The sequence below is a fragment of the Henckelia pumila genome, chromosome 3 (genome assembly GCF_033568475.1).
Source record: "Henckelia pumila isolate YLH828 chromosome 3, ASM3356847v2, whole genome shotgun sequence".
In the NCBI taxonomy this organism is placed as follows: domain Eukaryota; kingdom Viridiplantae; phylum Streptophyta; class Magnoliopsida; order Lamiales; family Gesneriaceae; genus Henckelia; species Henckelia pumila.
The window spans coordinates 66,105,746-66,128,966 of record NC_133122.1 but is presented as its reverse complement, the minus strand read 5'-3'; the positions used below and the strand labels follow the sequence as shown (position 1 = coordinate 66,128,966).

Genomic DNA, 23,221 nt, shown 5'->3' with positions numbered 1-23,221 from the left:
TGGATTTATCCATTGATGAGAGAGTGCTAATTGATGCTAAATCCCTGTTTATTGGGTCAAAAATTGGTGAGGGGGCCCATGGAAAAGTTTATAAAGGAAGGTAGGTCTGTCCATGTGTTGATAGTTCATAACATCAGTCACAATTTTTATACATCTTTCGGTTATTTTCTGGCCCGTTGAGAACGATGTGAACGTTGTTTATGATTTTGTTCATTTGTGGTGATGATGTCATAGTTTGTTCTGAAGGAACACAACCTTTCAATTCTACTGTATGCGTTTCACATATTCATATGGTCAATCCCGCATATTGTATATGCTATTAGATATGATACAGGTTAGTGATGATGCTGTGACCTTCCTTTTGGGAATGGGATCAGATGAAGAATAATAATCAGTTGTGATGCAAAAGGGCACATAAAAATTAGATGAAGAAACAGATGGTCAATTACTATGCATTTTATTGTGCGCACACACATTAGCCACATATCCAATGCATCGGATTCAGGTGTGATTGAATCCCTTCGGTTTTCCAAAGGAATCAAACTGTGGCTTTATAAGACTAAATAGATTGAGTTTCCTTACGAGGACACTTGCCACTTGGTGGTGTAGTAGGACAAGGTTTAGTTTATTGTTCCATTCGCAGTTCATGCTCGAATGGCAAACTTCACTAGCTAGTCAGGTTGGCTGCAGCATGCTTTCTTGTGCTATGTTTTCTTTGGTGGTTTTGTTTGATTGAAATCCAACGTTAATTAAGTGGATATTAGTGCAATTCCTTCACAGGTATGGTGACCGAATTGTTGCCATTAAAGTTCTCAATTGTGGTAATACTTTGGAAGAGAGAGCTGTCCTGGAGGATCGCTTTGTTCGGGAAGTCACAATGATGTCAAAAGTTAAAGCCACGAAAAATCTTGTTAAGGTGAGAGCAATTTGTTAAAATTAGACTGTGACACTGTTCTTTCAAATTCATTTTTTGTTTGAGAGTAATTTGTCTCCCTTGACACTGATACTTCTGTTTAAAATCAAATTTCACATAGCTTTATCTGCACTGAGCTACAAATTAAATTTTTTGCTTTGCTTTGCTTTTCCATCTTCTAGTCATGATTTTGTTCTTGCAGTTTATCGGAGCGTTGTAAAGATCCCATTATGGTGATAGTAACAGAGTTGTTACCTGGAATGTCTCTTCGAAAATATCTCAGCAGCATACGTCCTAACCAGTTGGACCTGCATGTTGCATTAAGTTTCGCTCTTGATATTGCTCAAGCCATGGATTGTTTACATGCGAATGGCATTATTCACAGAGATTTAAAACCTGGTATCTTGTGGCTTTCTGAATTAGCAAAGTGTTTGAGATATTTATAGAGTGTTTGCAATCACTAAAAAAAAGTTATTGTTAGATTTTGGCTTAAAAAAATTACTTTTGTATGTTTCTTAAACCCAAATTATGTGTTGGCTTATGTTTAACTTAATTGAAATCCAAAAACTAGTCATATGTTATGTTGATTATGATTCTTTAAAATTGATTCTAATAAAAAGGTTAATGTTAAAATCACTCTTTTATCACTTATTTATCAAACACTATTCAACTTTGATTTTGAACTTTTCACTTTTGTTTCCAAACACTAAACTTTTGATTTTTCTTAACTTTTTCATAATCTATAAATTTAATCACGTCTACAAAAGCATAATCTTTTGAAAACACTTCCTTAATCTTCTTATTTAGGATCATTCAAAATTTGATTCTTTGTCACAATTTTGTGACTATGTGCCTGTTAATTTGACTGCCCTCAATCCTTTTTCCAATGGCACAGACAATTTGCTGCTTACGGAGAATCAGAAATCTGTGGAAGCTTGCTGATTTTGGTCTTGCAAGAGAAGAGTCTCTTACTGAAATGATGACTGCGGTAAACTGGGACATACCGCTGGATGGCCCCTGAGGTATGCAATTTTTATTTTACCTATCATGATAAAATGTTATGATACATTCATATTTCTTTTTTTTTTTTGGCCAAATTTTCCTCGTTCTCTATTTATTCATTTTTAAATCTTTACAATATTAATTCCAAGGTATTTTTACATGGCAAAAACAGAAATTTCCAAAATAGAATTATATTCAAGTCATAAATTTAAGCAATTCTTCTTATATTTTCAAATCTTCATATGGTTAAGCCAAAATCCTGCTTATAAGATGAGCCCACTGATTGGTTCCACCAAACTCTCCAGTTGTACAGTACTGTGACACTTCGACAAGGGGAAAAGAAAGCACTACAATAACAAAGTTGATGGTTTACAGTTTTGGCATTGTTCTTTGGGAACTGCTGACAAATCGCATGCCATTTGAGGGGATGTCAAATTTGCAGGCCGCATATGCAGCTGCTTTTAAGGTGCAGAAATGAGCTAGCCTTTTCAAATTTATGAAACAGTTCATTTTTACTTGTGATTTTTTCCTGACCACATGCCATTATTTGCATGGAGATATTTGAGTCCTGTGCAACTTATAGTTTGATATTTGAAGCTGATAAATAATTTGGGATTTTATCATTGTAAGATACTTTGAAAGACATGGTGGTAGAAGACCAATCTAAAAGTTGGATTTGGACTTGAGAGTATTTATTTTGGCTGGTTAGGGATTAGAGCCGTCAATTTGGGTTAGGCTCGTCGGGTCGGCCCGGCCCGCCACATAATTTAAGTGGGTTGGGTTGAAAATTTTTTAACCCAACAAAAAGGTGGGCCTAGATGGGCCAACCCGCCTAGGCCGCGACCCGCGCGGGCTGGAGAATTAATAATTTATTTTTATTTTTATTGTGATATATGTATTTTTTAATAAAAGTTGTGGAATTTTTTTGTATTAATTACTTTATATAAAAATTTACACATGAAATCAATAATTAAATTTTTTTATTAATATGTTTCTATTAATATTTATATATGAAATGATATTTATAATTAATTATAGTATTTTTTATTTATTTTTATTTGTCATGAGCCAACCCGCGGGCCGGCCCGCCTAATCCGCAACCCACCTTTGGTTGGGTTGGGTTGAGGATTTTCAGCCCGCCAGGATGGTGGGTCGGCCCGCCATCAACCCGCCAAAAGTTGGATTTTTGGTGGGCCGGCCCGCCCCGCAATGGGTTGGCCCGTTTGACAGCTCTAGTAGGGATGTCATAATTGATGATAAGCACGGATACTTCTATTATGTAGGTAGGACCGACCCTGTTTAAGTCCGAGTCTCAACTAGGACTGTTTACAAGTCTAAAACTCTGGTGAAGACTTCTGAGAAAGAAACGATGATCAATGATATCAATTCCTTATTTTCATGACTCGAATGTTTTGAATGTTTATAAGGAAAATGTTTAAAAAGTACTAACAGATCAGCATTGGTTCTCATTTGAAAATGCAGCAAGCTCGGCCTACTCTTCCAGGGGACACACCACCTGATCTTGCCTTCATAATCCACTCATGCTGGGTCGAGGATCCGAACGTGCGACCCAGCTTCAGCCAGATCATTCGGATGATCAATGAATTTCTCTTTACCTGGAACCCTCTTCTCCATCTTTGCCAGAATCTGACTCCTCTGAGACAGAATTTACAAGCAATGGGGCCATTATTGAGTTTTCTCCCCCAGCAAAAGGGAAATTTTCTTTTATTCGCCAACTTTTTGCTGTGAAAAAGGCCAGAAATTCGCAGTAGCAGGGTAAATCTTATATCTGATGAAGATTAATGAAAAGAATATGACAAGTGATAATAAAGTAGAAGAACACGCTTGATTTACTCAATCCAGGGTTTAGAGCCTGTGTATTATATGGGTGTTCATGAAACTCCTATTAAATGTTATCTACATTAGGTGAATGTAGCATTTTTTCCTATGAATTCCTCGAAATGCTCAACATAAAAGCTGCGCCAACGTGGTGAAACTATAACCTATGGATGGATCAACGAGTCTCACACGTATTGATAAATATCATAGTTAAATAAATAAAGCAATACTATAAAGGTAGAATCTCGATGAACGACTCTAATGTTTATCCTAGATTGTTGTGGCACATTTTAGCAGGATGTGAAACTGAGAAATTCCCAGTTGTGTTTGCGCAGCGATTCAGTTCTCTCTATCATTTCAGGGCAATGGAACCAAGTAACATGCCAGTTGTCACCAAGTTCCCCCGATTGTTTTTTTTTTTTTTTAAAAAAAAAATTTATTTATTTAAATAAAATTTCTGTGTGCGTGTTTGTATTTCAGTACATGTTGAGACATAATTATTTCCAAAATAAAAATCACACGGAGATTAGAAATCTGACCGTTCCATTCAACACAAAAACTAATGTTAGATGAATTATTAAACACAAAAACTCACGTGAGTCAAATGTTTTAATTGGATCATTTAATAAAAAATATTATTTTTGATGTCAAAAATATTAATTTTATTATAAATACGAGAATGATTGAAGACAGTCTTCACAATAGATCCATTCTCCGTTTTTTCTTTCTTTTTTCACAAAATGACATCTAAAATAGGGAAACAAAATATTCCCACTTCACGTTTAGTTTTTGACTGTGCATTAATATAGCAAAAGACAACCTAATCAAACCGTATTAACTGGGAAAAAAACCAGAAAAAAAACTGGTTTAATGTATTATGTAATTGGATATAGTAATAAATGGGTGACGAAAGGGATGATTTTTGAAATTTATATTTGTTTATATGAAGTAAATGCCCACAAATTCGGTAACTTCAACTTGCACTCCATCTCACCATTGAGTCAAAGTCAACTCGTTTTTCCTGGCCCTTCCGTTGGATATAGTGAAAAGAATCCAATTCAACGGTCAGATGATAAGGGCTTTTGGCTGATGAAATTCGTGAATGAAAAGAGCGCAGTCAACGCACAGTGGTCAGACAAAAACGTACACACAATGTATGTTAATATGTTACGTACATACATCAAGATTAGCGACCCAAGTGAAACCTGAAAAATTCTGCAAATAAGAAGGTTCAAGATCTGTGAGGAAAATTTAACTCAAACTCAAAAGGTTTCTACTTTTTCTGGGAGTCAATCTTTCTTGGTGAATTTTTCACTAGTCGCCATCGAAAGAGTTTTGTTTTGTTATATAAATTCGTTTGGATATTGTTAATTTCTGAGAGAGAGAGATTTTTTTTTTCCGTTCGAAGTTAGATCGAGCTTTATGATTATCCGATCTGCAAGAGTTGAGATTTAGTTCATGGCTGAATTCTACGTTTTCTGCTGTATGCTGGAGCAAGAAATTTACTGAGCTCCGCTCATTTGAGATTGAGTTTGAATTGGGTATTTTTTTAATCCTGATTGCAAAGATTGAATCTTGATTGCTGAAAGTGTTTTTTCTTGCGATTGAATAGAAGTGGGATCTCTTGGATTCGTATTGTAATATCGAGGTCCTGAGAATTTCAGGGATTTGTTTGTTTTTGTTGGTGGGTGTGGGGAAGGTGTGGGGAGGCTGGAGTGATGATATGGGGGAAAATGCGGCAGCTTTGCACACAGCTGTAAATTCGGTGCAGGCATTGGGGAGGGGTTTTGACGTGAACTATGATACGAGGTTGCTTTATTGTAAAGGTGTTGCTGGGTCAAAAATTGTGGAAATTGATGAAGAGTTTGCCAGGAATCTATACTTAACCGAAGACTTGGTGGTTCAAAATGTTTCAAGGGATATCAAGAATTCGCAGGAGCCAAGAGGCCGTGATGGCTTCGGTGTTTGCAGTTACACTGAGGTGAGCAGTTGATAAAATGTAATCTTTGGGTGTCTTCTTGTATTACTTTTTTTGAATTCTGCCATCTCTTTTCAATCCGGATGGAAATAGGTCCTCCTTATAGGTTGATTGCTGGATGATGCCTTTTGTTTCAACACAATAATATCCATGAAAGGATAAGAAAAGGATAGGTGTTCGAAATCAAAGCAAAAATTTTTGAACTGAAGTTTATTGGTGATAGCCCTACTTACCCCTCTCCCTCTTATTCTTAATGTAAGTAAGTGTATCCATTGCTCTCTTTATGCCATCACATGCCTATATCATGCTGCTAGGACTTTAATTAGCAAAGTCATATGAATATAGAGAAGATAAAGATTATAATTTTTCTTAGGAAGGACTGAACAGTGGATCTGAAAATTGTAAGATGAACAGAATTATTAGGAGTGTAGTCAGTGGACTGAAGCCAGAACAGTTTAAGGACTAATAGTTGAAGTTTTAATTGACATTTTATCAGGAGTAGAAATTTTTATATTGGTTCTAGTCAGGAGGAGATGACAGGCCTTCCTACACTTGAGAGTCATGAATCGTATAAATCGTTTTTGACATCACAATCCATTTGAGAATAAATTTATAATAACTAACAAATAAGAGCTTTCATAAGAATTGTAGAGGGAATGAATGCAAACACACTCAAAAAGTTATGATGTTTTTCCATTTGGTGGATAATAAGCAGAAAAGTTGCATTCTCTACGCATCTTCGTTGTCATCGACATATCCAGACAAGCCTTAATCCGAAATATGATGTCACCGTTGTTTTATTAATGTTCTTATAAAATAATATGGGAGATGGGTACATAAAGGACTTAGCCACCTTTATCCATGGAGTAGATTCCTCTGTAGATGACGGTAGCTGAAAGAATTCTGAAAGAATAAATTTGAAAATGAATTGGAGATACGTCCTATATGGCAATTGACTGACTTATATTCCTCATAAGTAGCACCCCTGGTGATGGAAAATTCGTGTGAGAATCACGAAATAACTTCAATTCTAGTTCGATTCTCATGCCATAAATTACTAAGAGTTTGTTTCTAGAGTATGACACTCCAAATGTGCCTCAGAAAAACTTGTGCTTCTTTGAGATAATATGTCGCGGTTGTTTGAGTTTCTCGTAGCTAACCTTACTGCATCTACAGCTATTGCTAAAGAAAACATTGTCTCTCACGGTCATAACTCGAAATTTGTGGTAGATAATTGCTTCAATTTTTTTAATTAGATTTAAAATGAAAATTTGAATGGATCAGGGAGCGTTTGAGGATTAATGATCATGGTTTTCCATTCCGGAATGGAAATGGTAGCTGCCGCGAGAAAGTTCCTTACTGAAATGGGTGAATTAGTATAACACTGTTTTTGATGGAATATCACCATTTTCTCGGCCTTTGCAGCCATTGAGGAACGGTTTTTGAATTTTTCTCCAAAATTTTCTGATTTTCTTCATTAAATATGTTTCCAAAATTTTCCAAAATGTTTATATTTTTCTCTAAAAAATATCCGTGACTGTCACCGTCACCGTTCTATGAAATGCACCTCCATGACAATGTCTACGATTGTTTCAGCGAACCTTTGTAATGATGGAAATTGAAGCCTTTGTTTTGTCCTCATGTACTGAATGGATTTTATTGTTTGTCTGACTTGATTAAGGAACACTTCTCGTTTTCTCCATTATTTTGGTCCGTTTAGATTTCACAAATTGCAGTTGCAAGCCTTTATCTACACTTCCTTTGGTCTCATGCTTGTACCTCTTCATCTGATGAATATTGTGATGATTGACATTGACTAGGATAGAGCCCAATAAATCCTATAGTAACAATTGATAATGAATGTACGGTTATTCATCAACTTTTGATGCTTTTCGACTACCCATTCCGGGTTAATAAGTGAAATATGAATGCAGATGGTAGAATACTTTAACAAAATGGCTGCTCTCTCTGGATATACACCACTTGGTAGTTTCAATGCTGCATTCAGCTTCACTGGTTCTAAGCATGTGGATGCTGCTGCCACAAAATCTCTTTGCATGGATGGATATTTTATTCCACTGGCTAAGATTCAACTTGTTAAATCTCCCATGGTTTTGAATGAAAACGTTAAAAGAGCAGTCCCAACATCATGGGACCCACCTGCTTTAGCGAGGTATAGACTGGTGGACAAATTTTCAATATTGTATACACATACGTCTTTTTACAAAGTATACGACCCTCAATTGTTGTACTGTTGTAACTTCGTACAGCTTCATTGAAAATTTCGGCACACATGTTATTACGTCCGTAACTATTGGCGGTAAAGATGTAATCTATGTCAAACAGCACCTATCATCACCTCTGTCTATGATTGAAATCAAGAATTATGTTCAAGATATTGGAAACCAAAGGTTTTCAAGCACAGAAGGCCTTGCAAGTTCAGGTCTATTAAATTTCAAGGATAAGGCTAGTTCCACTGTATTTCTTGTTTTACGCTTCTTGATCTTTGGTACATTTTTTTTTTCATCTGTCTAGCTCCACTTCATTCCTCTCACATTTTTCCTTCCCGTTGAATAATTCAGGGCACCGATCCTTCTCTGTTCAACAGCCAAGGGATATACCCACAGCCAGCTACTGCACCTTATCTCTCTGGTAGTGGTAAAGAGGTATGCAGAACCTTCCTATTGTCGTCATGAAACAGAAAGATAATTGTTCACTGTGTTTTTGCACTTCCTCTCCCTCTTATGTAAGGATGTGGAGTTTGACCATTGTATAGCACACCAACTAGTGATCCAAGAAATAAATCGCGGAGAACTTGGAAACTTGCCTTGCTCATGCTGTGTGACTACGAATGCAGATATGTTGATCTTAAACTGAGAGAATGAAACTTAGCTGCATACTGTAAAAATAGGACGACCTTGGAACATTTGTCAATCCCACTAAAATGAATAAAAAGTGTTGCGCTAGAATTATAACATTTTGCATTCTTTGACGCATGGTTTGTTGCATCCTTGGATCACATTATTATTTATTATTTACTGAAAAAATCTAATGCAAGTTGGATGGTTAAGGTCGATTTTCCTGGTTCAATAATACAAATCTTCTAATAATTGCAAATTGTGTACCTTAATATGATAGATTGCTTCTTGAGTAGGTGTGCGATCCTTTTTTTAAACCTCCCTGAAATCCAAACTTTGTTGTTGGTGTAATATACTAATATGTAATTAGGTACCGAAGTTGGGTATTAGCAATATATGGTGTCAATAACTTTATCTGTTCTCGCAAGTTGAATGCTTGTCGAAATTGAGGGAACGCTTATCTGGAATGACACTTAAAGAAATTTTGTATCTCGTGCAGGATGTTACTGTCATATTCAGAAGAAGGGGAGGGGATGATCTGGAGCAAAGCCACACCCAATGGGCAAGAACGGTCCCATCTTCTCCAGATGTAATTGAAATGTCATTCTTTCCAATAACGGAACTTCTTGATGGAGTTAGAGGAAAGGAGCATTTGTCTCGCGCGATCTCTCTCTACCTTGAGTGTAAGAAATTTTGTCTTTGTCTTCTGGATTATCTCCAGCCAATAAGAATTTACAGTGACTCAACAGTGTTGGTTGGAACCTTTTGCCTGAAAGATCGCAATTAATATCTTTTGCAGACAAGCCTCAGATTGAAGAGCTAAGATATTTTCTCGAGTTTCAGGTCCCTCGAGTATGGGCCCCCGTACAGAATATTTTTCCTGGGCAACCAAGAAAGGAACCTGTTTGCCCATCCTTACAATTTAGCATGATGGGACAAAAGCTATATGTCAGCCAAGAGCAAGTATGTGTGCGTTTATTTATGATTGTAAACATGTATGTCCTATGTCCTCTATTGATCCATTTATTTGTCTTTGGGGATTGCTTATTGAAACTGGAACTTGCAAAAGAATATCCTGCAGACCGTCCTGACATGAAATCATTTGATGAATGCTAATATAAACTGCATGCCCGAAGGTTTCAATTTTTTTCGAGATCAAAATTAATTGAAAGGGATGAATAAGTTGTACAAGTAAATCAAGGTTTAAGAATTAGTGCATCCTTTTCATGGCATTCATTGCGTGCAAGTTAGTCTATAAGCGATTCATTAAGAGTTGACTGTAAAGTTGGAACTCTTTTCCTCTTTTTGGCATATGCCATATCGATAAACTTGCAACTTGTCTTGATATGAATTACACAGGTATCAGTTGGCCGAAAACCTGTAACTGGAATGCGATTGTGCCTTGAAGGAACGAAGCAAAACCGGCTTAGTGTCCATCTTCAACACCTTGTGTCTCTTCCAAAGATCCTCCAGCCATACTGGGACTCACACATAGCAATAGGTGCTCCAAAATGGCAGGGGCCTGAGGAACAAGACAGCAGATGGTTCGAGCCCGTAAAATGGAAAAAATTCTCCCATGTGAGCACCGCGCCAATCGAGAACCCGGAAACCTTAATCAGTGATCTCACGGGTGTGTACATTGTCACCGGGGCTCAACTCGGTTGTGTGGGGATTTTGGGTCAAGAAACGTCTTGCATATGAAGCTTTTGTATTCGAGGCTTCCGGGATGCACGGTGAGGAGATCTTTATGGGATCATGTTCCCAACGATAAGTCGAAAAAACACAGTAGTGTCGAAAATCAGGATGAGTCGGGTTCAAGTTCGGGGGAAAACTACGCAGGGAACAAGTTGGCAAAATTTATAGACACGTCTGAAATGAGAAAGGGACCCGAAGATAGCCCGGGCCACTGGTTGGTGACGGGCGGTAAGCTTGGTGTAGAGAAAGGGAGAATTGTAGTGAGAGTGAAGTACTCGTTACTTAATTACTGATCGAGTTGGCCTTTGTGGCAAATATAGTGTACATTGATCCTTTGTTAATTGTGTTTGTACGAGTGTGTGTGTGTGTTGGTTACATGGGACTGGTTTCTGATGAACACAATTTTCTTAACTGGTGATAGCTTTGATGTTTTTGGGTGTATAAACAAATGTCGTCTGCAGATGTCTTATTCATATCCAAATTCGGATATGCATCCAAATGGTTATACGTAGGTATGAAGAAGATTACCATTATTCTGATAAGGAGATGGACAAAGAATCACGGGGCTCGAAAAGTTCGAGCCCGGGTGCCCGCCGCGGCCTGCTATGTATGCTGCATTGATTTTTAATGAATTTTACATTTATTTATAATAAATATTTATCGTTAGATGTATCATTTAAATAGTACTACAACCGTAGGTTAAAATGTCCCGATCAAGGACTTAATTGTCAATGGCTTATTTGATGTGTTAGGTGGAATATAATGTAGTTAGCCTACCAAGTAGCCTTTTATTAATCTTCTACTAAATCACCCCATTCTATAAAATGTGGTGTGGGGGCGGTCCTATAATTGCACTGTGCTATAAAAATTGTCCTGTTTCCATTTATGTAGCCAGATTAGCTAGGTTACGGAATTTAGGAACTTTCCTACTCTAAAAACAAATATATAAATGTGATGACTTGGCACATCCCATGGTTATGTGAATATTTCCCGTGTTGAATATTTGTAAAATTCATTGTTTAAGAAAACAAAAATTAAAAATAAGGGTGAAATTTTTATAAAAATGAAAAAATATATATATAAAGCTTATGTGACAAATAGTCACCAAAGAACCATTGGTATATCTGTTTTGTAAATATGAGTGATATTTTAGTAAGAGATTTTATTATGATAAGATAGTAAGATTTAAAAATAAATAAATTCAAAGGCAAAAATAAGGGGCTGCAGCATATTCATTTATGTATTTTTTTTTCTTTCGTTTTTGAAATAAAACAAGAGTCTATTTGGCTGAGGTTTTGAGAAATTCGACCGTAGAATAATCTTATAAATTTATTTTTTTTCGTAAGAAGTGTTTTTAATATTAATCAAGTATAACTTACCAATTACATTTATAAAATTAATCGCTCGATCGATCTCAATTATAAAATTTGGATGATGGACCTCAAAACATAATTTAGCTTGCGAGCTTGAATTTATCAATGATTAATGACTTCTTGAGTTTTAATTTGGAGACGTGCTCCGTGCACTAATTTATACTACTATTGCTACCTACTTTATCAAGTTCTTATATATGCCTATCTCATTATTTTTTCGAGAAACACACATTACATTCAATGTATCAACATTTATGATTTACGGTTGCAACATCTAAATCCTCAACAAAAAACAATTTTATCTCACACAGAATCGTTGGAAATTGTATTATTGAATGAATTACAATTGAAATGGGCTTGAAAGGGTTTGAATTGATTAACCCAAATTGTTTGTAAAAGCCTTGTCCAAAGTATTACAAAATTCAAAATTTTGGTGAAATAAATTGGAGGGAAATGGGGAAATGGTAGTCCCACATTGGAACAACTTCAATTTGTTGTTCACCTTAATTAGTCCAACATTGAACTATGAGATTGGGCCCTTAGGGCACCAGATGTTTTGTAAAGGGGCAAGACGCTAGTCGATGCAACAAACACGCGCGCGCGCGGCCGGCTCGGCTCGGCGTGGTGTGGTCTTCTGATCCGATTATTCTTTTGAATAAAATTTATTTAAAATAATATTTTATTATTTTATGGAGTAGGCCCGAGCGGTAAAATATTACCGCGCGGGCGCAGCACCGCACATGCAAGACAGTGAGTTCAACGCCCGCGCGGTTAAAAAATTACCGCACGAGCTCGCGCGGTAGAAAATTACCGCCCGAGCGCACCTTCTGCAGAACTAACAGTCACGATTGTTTCTGGCATTTTTCTGTCATGGGTTGCATCCTTACGCCTTAAAACGTGTTGTTTTGTGTATAACACTATATATATGGTGGTTATAACATATAAATGATATATAGAAACATCTGATAACATACATTTTAGATTTCTGATTCTCAAAAACTCTCCCTCACTTTCTCAAAGAAAAGTTAAAGCATATTTTCGTTCGTTGAAGTTCGTGATATTTGTTGTGCTGCTATATCACGATCGAAAGTCGTTGTATCTTAGAGACGATTGCCGCTAACATTTAGCACTTGGAACGAGCAATTTCGTCTTGCGGATAGAGAGTTTCTCTCGCCTCGACTGTGTTCATTATTGTCGCTGTTATTGTTGCTGCTGTTTAAACAAGGTTTTCAGAATTCGGAATACACCCTTCAAACAATCGCAAGACGAAATTCTTTGTATTTCCCGGATTCTGAAGATGTCTACTGTCTCATTCACTCCGCTCGCTTCCGCCCCCGCTCATGGAGAAAAGCCGCCAAAGTTTTCTGGTGCCGACTTCAAACGTTGGCAGCAGAAGATGCTGTTCTATCTGACCACCCTTAATCTGTCTAGATTTCTCAAGGAGGATCCCCCCGTCGTCGTTGAAGGCGATTCTGACACACAAAGAAGGACAACAATAGATGCATGGAACCACAACGATTTTCTCTGCAGGAATTATATTCTGAATGGCCTCGACGACACTCTCTATAGTGTTTACTCCTCTGTGAAGACGGCCAAGAAATTATGGGATTCTTTGGAAAAGAAGTACAAAACTGAAGATGCCGGCATAAAGAAGTTTGTAGTTGGCAAATTTCTGGACTTCAAGATGGTAGACTCAAAAACTGTAATGAGTCAAGTGCAAGAGATACAAATCATCTTGCATGACTTATTGGCCAAAAGAATGGAAATCAATGAACCATTCCAAGTCGCGTCTATCATTGAGAAATTGCCTCCACTGTGGAAAGACTTCAAAAACTACCTTAAGCACAAACGTAAGGAGTTGAAACTTGAAGATCTTATTGTGAGGCTTCGCATCGAGGAGGACAACAGAAATACCGAGGCCAAGTCACATAAAAAGCTGATGGAAACTGAGGCCAAAGCAAATCTGGCGGAGTCTAGTACGAGTCAAAAGAGGAAGCGCCCCCATGATGAAAAGCAAAAGGGGAAAGCGAAGAAATTCCAAGGAAGTTGCTACAACTGTGGCAAACCGAATCATATGGCAAGGGACTGCCGACTTCCAAAGAAAAATAACAAAAATCATAAACCAAGGCAAGTGAACATGGTTCAAGAAAGGTATGTACCTTTAGCACTTTCTGATATTGATCTTAGTGTTGTTATATGTGAGACTAACATGGTGGATGATCCAAGAGGATGGTGGATCGATACCGGATCTACGAGTCACGTGTGTGCCGAGAAAGACATGTATTCCACCTATGCCACCGTTGGTGATAGAAAGTTGTTCATGGAAAACTCCGCAACGTCTGAAGTTGCTGGAGTAGGAAATGTGGTGTTGAAGATGACCTCGGGCAAAGAGGTGACGCTCAAGAATGTGCTGTATGTGCCAGACATTCGGAAGAACTTAGTTTCGGGTTCTCTTTTGAGCAAAGCTGGATTTAGAATAATTTTTGAATCTGATAAATTTGTATTAACAAAATCCGGTGTATTTGTTGGGAAAGGGTACCATGATAGTGGTCTCTTCAAATTGAATGTAATGAATGTTATCCGCCCTGAGGCGAAGAATAAAGATATTCGTTCTGTTTACTTGACTGAAAGTTTTGATTTATGGCATGAACGATTAGGACATGTTAACTTCAACACGTTGCAAAGACTTGCAAATTGCAATGTAATACCTACGTTTAAAAGAAATTCACAAAACAAGTGTGAGATTTGTGTTGAAGCGAAAATGGTTAAAGCTCCATTTCATAATGTCACGAGAAGTACTACACCACTTGAATTAATACATACTGATGTATGTGATTTAAAAATGGTACAAACAAGAGGTGAAAATAATTACTTTATAACATTCATTGATGATTGCACCAGATTTTGTTACGTATATTTATTGAAAAGCAAAGATGAAGCGATCGAATCTTTCAAGAAATATAAGACTGAGGTTGAAAATCAACGAAGTTCAAAAATTAAAATGATTCGAAGTGATCGAGGTGGAGAGTATGTGGCTCCTTTTGAAGAATTTTGCTCAACTTCGGGCATCATTCATCAAACGACGGCCCCTTACTCACCTCAATCCAATGGCGTTGCAGAACGCAAAAATCGAACATTAAAGAAAATGATGAACGCATTGCTAATAAATTCTGGCTTACCTCAAAATATGTGGGGTGAAGCGATTCTCTCAGCAACACACATTCTAAACCGGATTCCAATCAAAGGAAAAGACGAAACACCATATGAACAGTGGAAAGGTCGTAAACCTTCTTACCAAAACCTCAAAGTGTGGGGGTGTTTAGCGAAAGTAGAAGTACCTAAGCCAAAAAAAATAAAAATTGGGTCTAAAACGGTTGACTGCATATTTATTGGTTATGCATACAATAGTAGTGCATACCGATTCTTAGTGCATAAGTCAACGAATCCTGATATACATGAAGGCACAATTATAGAGTCAAGGAATGCTGTATTCTTTGAAAATGTCTTTTCATGTAAAGAAAAGAAACAAATAAGTTCGAACAAGCGAACTCATGAAAACACAACTGAAACTCCACAAAACAACGAGGAACCACGACGCAGCAAGCGTGCAAGAGTTGAAAAATCGTTTGGTCCTGATTTTCTAACATACATGTTAGATAATGAACCAAGAACTCTTCAAGAGGCTTTATCAAATCCTGAGGCTCCTTTTTGGAAGGAAGCCATACAAAATGAAATAGATTCCATAATGCATAATCATACATGAGAGTTGGTTGATCTCCCTCCGGGATGTAAACCTTTAGGATCCAAGTGGATTCTTAAAAGGAAATACAAAGAAGATGGATCTATAGATAAATATAAAGCTCGTCTCGTGGTTCAAGGTTTTAGACAAAAAGAGGGATATGATTTCTTCGATACCTACTCTCCGGTTTCTAGAATAACATCCATTCGTGTTCTCATAGCTATTGCAGCATTGCATGATCTTGAGATTCATCAAATGGATGTTAAAACTGCGTTTTTGAACGGAGAATTGGATGAAGAAATATATATAAAACAACCATAAGGGTTTGTTGTACCCAAAAAAGAACAAAAGGTGTGTAAACTTGTCAAGTCATTGTATGGACTTAAACAAGCACCTAAACAGTGGCATCAAAAGTTTGACACTGCAACGTTGTCAAATGGTTTCACAATAAATGAATGTGATAAATGTGTCTACATTAAAGGTACTACAAATGCATATGTAATTGTTTGTCTTTATGTAGATGACATGTTAATCATGGGTAGCAACCATGAATTGATTGTGAAAACCAAAAAAATATTGAGACAACATTTTGATATGAAGGATTTGGGATTTTGTGATATAATTCTAGGGATTAAAGTCTCTAGACTTCCTGCTGGAATTATGTTATCCCAAACTCATTATGTAGAAAAGGTTCTTGAACAATTTAATGCCACAAATCATCCTATGGCTAGAACACCTTTGGAATTGGGTACACATTTAGCCAAAAATAGAGGAGAACCTGTTTCACAAGTGGAATATGCAAGGGTGATAGGAAGTTTAATGTATTTAACTAATTGTACCCATCCTGATATTGCATATACCGTAAATAAGCTAAGTCGATTCACAAGTAATCCAAGTAAGGATCATTGGAAAGCACTAATGAGAGTGCTTGGATATTTGAAATACACTTTGAGTTATGGAATAGTGTATACAAAATATCCTGCGGTTCTAGAAGGATATTGTGATGCAAATTGGATTTCTGACACAAAAGACTCCAAGTCTACGAGTGGATATGTGTTCACTATCGGTGGAGGAGCGGTGTCATGGAGATCCTCTAAACAAACTTGTATAGCTTGGTCAACTATGGAGTCCGAGTTTATTGCTCTAGATAAAGCTGGAGAAGAAGCCGAGTGGCTTCGAAACTTTCTCGAAGATATTCCATGTTGGAATAAACCGGTGTCTTCCATTACGATTCATTGTGACAGTCAGTCAGCAATAGGAAGACCACAAAGTAGTATGTACAATGGTAAATCTCGACATATTCGTCGGAGACATAATACCATAAGACAATTGATCTCGAACGGGGTTATTTCGGTTGACTATGTGAAGTCAAAGGAAAACCTTGCGGATCCGCTTACAAAAAGTATAAATAGAGATCAAATGTACAAACTACTTGGAGGAATGAGTTTAAAATCCACAAAATAAAATGTTTATAGCGGTAACCCAACCTTGAGAATTGGAGATCCCAAAACCTTGGTTCAATGGGACAACTAAGTTATAAATATTAGTTTGAGTACTTGGAAAAATTACTTACTCATTCCTGGAACATCCAAGTTGAAATAACCTGCAAAATGTGGTGAGGTTAAGTTTTTCTTTTAATGATTCCTATACCTATGAGGTGGAGTAACGCAGGATACTCTTGATAGGAGATCACCTATATAAGTGCAAAGTATTGGCCGCTTTGATTGCAACACTTATGAATCTAAGATATGGTCCAGGGCCGAAATGGACACAACGTGAGAACAAAATATGTAAGAGTATTGTTATGTAAGTGCTATTGTCTTGGTTTACACAAACGGTTGACTAGTTCAAAACATCGCGTTACTATGCAACTAGTAAATCCGATAGTATTTTACTACGGTAGGTTCAAAGCCACAAGCTACCTATCCTGATATAACAATAACTCAAAATGATTTTCTAGTGAGAATGTTAATATACGTGAAATTCATTCATGTGGGGGATTGTTGAAAATTGTATTATTGAATGAATTACAATTGAAATGGGCTTGAAAGGGTTTGAATTGATTAACCCAAATTGTTTGTAAAAGCCTTGTCCAAAGTATTACAAAATTCAAAATTTTGGTGAAATAAATTGGAGGAAAATGGGGAAATGGTAGTCCCACATTGGAACAACTTCAATTTGTTGTTCACCTTAATTAGTCCAACATTGGACTATGGGATTGGGCCTTTAGGGCACCAGATGTTTTGTAAAGGGGAAAGACGCTAGTCGATGCAACAAACACACACGCGCGCGCGCGGCAGGCCGGCCGCCTCGGCTCGGCGTGGTGTGGTGTGGTCTTCTGATCCGATTATTCTTTTTGAATAAAATTTATTTAAAATAATATTTTATTACAGCACCGCACATGCAAGACAGTGAGTTCAAAGCGACATGCGCCCGCGCGGTTAAAAATTACCGCGCGAGCGCAGTACCAAAATGGCGAGGCAGTGTGTTGGCTTAAAGTTGGGCGCTCGCGCGGTAGAAAATTACCGCCCGAGCGCACCTTCTGCAGAACTAACAATCACGACTGTTTCTGGCATTTTTCTGTCATGGGTTGCATCCTTACGCCTTAAAACGTGTTGTTCATGTATAACACTATATATATGGTGGTTATAAAATAGAAATGATATATAGAAACATCTGATAACATACATTTCAGATTTCTGATTCTCAAGAACTCTCCCTCACTTTCTCAAAGAAAAGTTAAAGCATATTTTTCGTTCATTGAAGTTCGTGATATTTGTTGTGCTGCTATATCACGATCGAACGTTGTTGTATCTTAGAGACGATTGCCGCTAACGTTTAGCACTTGGAACGGGCAATTTCGTCTTGCGGATAGAGAGTTTCTCTCGCCTCGACTGTGTTCATTATTGTCGCTGTTATTGTTGCTGCTGTTTAAACAAGGTTTTCAGAATTCGGAATGCACCCTTCAAACAAGAATTAATTCCACATTGGTCCATTTATTTTAATTTCACAAGTAGCCAGGTTTCATGTTAGTCCCTTAGTAACACACCATATATATTTCACTTAGTACTGTGTGTTTGCTAGCTAGATAGCTAGCTCATAAAAAAATGAATATGTCCACTTAATTAATTGATATGAAATGGTAAAATTTATGTCACTGCCAACCATATGATTGACACGAATGAGAACACATTTATTGTAAAGCACATTGTATATTCATAGTGGGTGGTCCATCCTAATCTACCACATTGTTTCTGCAGGAAACAAGTGTCTCCAAGAATAAGATAACCGATGTTCAATACCTTCCTGGACTAGCCTGTTACATATGACTTGCTTAATGTAGTTTACCTAATTAGCGTAGTTTGCTAGCTATTGCGTTAGTTTAAGGTTTATCCAGAACACACCGAAAAGTAGCGGCCGCGAGTTACCACGTAAAAAAAAAAAAGAATAAGATAACCCCATGAATTAATCTTGATTACCATATATATATTAATCAAGTGCCGCAAATTAATAGTTGGACTTTTTGGTATAAAAACTCAACAATCAATCTGGTATTAGGGCTAGGCATTAAATAATCCACCGCCAACTACCAACTGCAAGCGCATTAATCGATCCAAGAGTGGCGATTGAGCAAGAACTAGCTAGCTAGCTAGCTAGCTAGCTACTGGTGCTATATAAAGCCACTGCATTGGAGCATCTTTTTCCTCACAGCACACTAAACAAACAACACCACATAAGCTAGTTTTACTTTCCAGGGGTACTGAAATGGCAGCGGCAATGATAAAGTGTATGTGCATGGTGTTGGTGGTAGCATTGGCACTGGCTCCCGGTGGAGAGGGAGTGATAGGGTGCGGCACTGTGGTTTCAGACTTGGGCGGATGCATCCCTTACGTGACCGGGAGAGGTCCTCTAGGCAGCTGCTGCAGCGGGGTGAAAGCCCTATACGCCGCCGCCAAGACCACGCCGGACCGACAGGCCGTGTGCGGCTGCCTCAAGGCTGTTGCAAATGCCTACTCTGCGTATCTCGGCAAGGCCGCCTCGCTTCCTAGCACGTGCGGCGTCAGCATTCCTTACAAGATCAGCCCTTCTACTGATTGCGCCAAGGTCAAGTGAATTATATATATTAAACTTAATTCCAGTGATGCATTAATTGTGATGAATAAAAGAGTTTTTATGTATCCGGTCAATTAATTATGTAAGTTAAGTATATTATATATATATGATCAATCTGTACGTGTACGTTGACGTTTATATTGATCAATGTCGTTACACTTTCTGCAACTTCCGCCATATATTTTTAAGTAATTAACGAGTGTATGTTATGGAATTGCATGGTTCAAGATCATGATGACGAAACACATTCATCGAATCCAATCGCTACATTAATAAACCAAATGACCCGTGTGTGTGTGGAATAGCTATAAAAATACTAAATAATTCCATGGAAAATATTCAACTGGCTACACATACTAGTATATGTTGGGAAATGACTATGAGACTTGGACCTACCTAATTCATCCACTAGATTTGTCCAAGACTATATATTAAACTATTCGGCTATAACTTGTTAAGAATTGAGACTTGAACCTAATTAGCTCATTCTAAAAGCTAACTTAAAAGAGGATGTTTGTCTAAGCCTATATATTAAACTATCGGGTTATTTATCCAACACAAATTAATAAACTAACAGTATAAAACTAGTGTTCATAATATATCAGGATTCTTGCACTGAAATACAATGTAATATATCACCAAAATGGTTTTGTACATGCCGCCCATAGGGTACTATCTTATGGGCGACGTGGCACCTCATGATTGTTCCAAATCCGTGAGTCTCACGCGGGTCTCATTGATTTGAACCAATCAAAACCCGCCACGCTATCCACATTACTAATAGAATGCATGCAAAACTGGGGAAATTCTATGCTACCCTAAGGACAGTGCTTTTGGGGTGGCGTGACAATCCGTGATTGGTTAAAATTAGTGGGCTCCACATAGGGTCCACTGATTTTTACCAATCATGCTCTGCCATGTCACCCCAAGGGCAGTGCCCTTGGGGTAGCATAGACTTTCCCAACTGAGAAAGTTTTATCCTGTCCTTGGGGTCAATTGATTTGATCTGATCAAATCATGGCCATTGATTTGGACAGATGGGCACTGGGCCAGCTAAGAATTCCCCGCAAAACTGTAGGTAACGGAGTTTGGGCTAATTTTGGGTCCAGACAAGAAGGTGGCGGCGGCGGCTAAGGTTGGTGAGAAAATTGGCAATCTCAACATTGTTTATAATTATTTTTACTTTTTTTAAAAATGATAATTATTTTTACTTTCATTATTAACTTTTATTTTTTCCTTTCATCATTGCCTTTTATTTTAACTTTATCAATACTTTTATTTAAAAATTTAAAAATATATTGATACTTCCTAGTAGCTTTTTTTATTTATTTATCAAAATATTATAATCACTTTTAAAAAATAAAAATCAGTGTGCTACTATCTTTGAGATTCTATTTAACTAAGAAGAAGCAAGATTTGGGGTTAAGAAACATAAAAACTAATTTTTTTTAAAAAAAAACCTAAAGATTTTATTTTTTATAATGATTACAAATACTTCCTGATTTATCCTAAAACGTGATTCCCATATTGCTATATTTACTAATTTTTGGTTAATTCCTCTTAGGGGTGGTTCGATAAGTTACACTGAAATTTTGAAGAAAAGAGTATCATATTAAAAATTTCGGTAGAAACAAATATATCGATAGTTTTGGTATCATATAAATTTTATATTGTTCATATCCAAAATTTCGGTATACCGAAAATTTGATATGATATCGATACAATACCATCTATTTCGAAATTATAAAATAAAAAAACTTGTCCAATACATAATAATATTTAAAAACCCTATATTTTTTGCTACAGTATCGGTATGACACCGTTAATTACTTGAAGCATTGTAATTTTTAAATTTCTAAAAATTTTGTTGGGTATTTCACAAATCAAAATATGAAAATTTTTAAATTTCATAACGATAGTGATATCGAAAATTTTGATACAGTTATAACACCTTATCAGAAATTTTCGATATCTTCACTATTTGTCGTCAATACGGTAGGTGTGGTAGCAAAAATTGATGCATATTCCTCTCGTGATACTACTGTAACAAATGAGTGTTTTCACTTTTCACTCCAAACGCTCATATCTACGACTACGGTCTTATATAAATCTAAAATAGTGGGAGTGATGATTTTATATTACATTGAATGAAATACCTCTTATCTTTTTTTCACATGTTAACATAACATTACGCTAAATAACAAAAAAAAAAAATTACAGGCGAGGTTCATATGATTTTTTTTTAGCGTAATATTTGCGCAAACATCTCAACAAAAATACATAAAAAATGTATTTGACCGTATGTGGTATAGAATCACCCTGTGGGAGCATAGTCAGAACACATTCATTGTGAGGCGATCGACATAATAATATATATATTGGTAGTGGTTCATCTTTACCAAATTAATTCAATACAACGTGTCCATCTTTTTAAAAATAAAAATAAAAAACATGTACGTGTCTCGCAAAATATAACAAAAAATTAATATAAATCGACAATTCTGCGCATGTACCTGATCGAATTGGATAGGATTAAAATTGGCCTTAGCGGTAAATTAAAGTAATGTAATCGGACCAATTCGTTAGCATATATATGTAATAAAAAATCTGTACATTCTGCGTTTACATGTTATTATACATTTGTAACCTAATATATTTTTTTATGACATGAAAACTTGTATTCGTTATTTTTAGGTATCAATTGAAGTAAACTATCGAATTAATACAATAAACAAACTAGTCATGTAAACGATATTGCATAAGATCGATGACCTTTTTGGCCATATCAAAATCTCGTTTGGACCGGCATGAACTCCAATCCGATTCAATTGTGTTGATCTAACCAATGAATTCGATTCCAAACTCAACAAGAACACAATCGTCTATTCAACAGTAAACCCGAAACCAAAACTTCTTGATAAGAACTCAACTACAGAATATGATAAAACTAAAGAACAACACAAAGGACACAATCAATTACGTAGTTCAGTCATTTGCATGACTTACATCCACGGAGGAACCCCATAAAGATTTATTGAATCACCACTGAAAGTTTACAATACAAGTTTACGAATTGAACAAGAATACAACAAGATCTATACACTCTTGGCTCTTATTCCTGCTTTTCCTTTCTCTGCCTTGTATTTTTCTTTTTCTCTCAGTCTTGATCGTGAGTATTGATTGTAATTGCTTGTATATCTCTTCTACCCAATCTTCCAGCTGACTTTTTTTTCGATCGGTTGAGAAGCCAACTGCTCTTAACAGATTCTTGAACTGCTACTTGGGCCTACGTCTATCCAGTCCACTTAGTAGATGATATTGGGCCATCGCACATCAAGATAACTTCACACAAAATATTGGAGACATAGTCCAAGCCCAACAATCTCCACCTTGGATCCAAATTTTGATCTGGAGTTCCTCTCCAAGCTATCTTCACTGATTCTCACTTGGCTTCACTGCCTTTACCAAGTCCATGCAATAGTTGAACTTAGCAAGAGGCAGAGACTTTGTTAGAGCATCTGCGGGATTATCCTCAGTTGCAATCTTCTCTAATCCTACTTCACCTTTAGTTAGCATGTCTCTTATAAAGTGCATCTTCACATCTATATGTTTAGTCCTTTCATGGAATACCTGATGTTTAGACAAGTAAAGAGCACTTTGGCTATCGCAATGAACTGTTATTTTGTCTAACTTGACTCCAAGTTCATTAAC

The 23,221-nt window shown here is 36.8% G+C and overlaps 1 protein-coding gene and 2 pseudogenes across 1 annotated transcript; all 3 read left to right on the top strand.

Annotated features, from left to right (window-relative positions):
- On the top strand, positions 1–3,929 carry LOC140891282 (serine/threonine-protein kinase STY13-like; annotated as a pseudogene).
- A 940-nt stretch (positions 3,930–4,869) lies between these two features.
- LOC140891009 (MACPF domain-containing protein CAD1-like) lies at positions 4,870–10,855 on the top strand (annotated as a pseudogene).
- An 8,207-nt stretch (positions 10,856–19,062) lies between these two features.
- Positions 19,063–19,678, top strand: LOC140891787 (non-specific lipid-transfer protein 2-like). The gene has a single exon (XM_073300432.1). It carries the CDS (start codon positions 19,163–19,165, stop codon positions 19,508–19,510), a length of 348 nt encoding a protein of 115 aa, XP_073156533.1. The 5' UTR covers positions 19,063–19,162; the 3' UTR covers positions 19,511–19,678.
- The last annotated feature ends 3,543 nt before the right edge of the window (positions 19,679–23,221 follow it).

Excerpts from the sequence above, each read along its gene's own strand:
- LOC140891787 (XM_073300432.1), top strand. The coding sequence starts at position 19,163 with ATGGCAGCGGCAATGATAAAGTGTATGTGCATGGTGTTGGTGGTAGCA.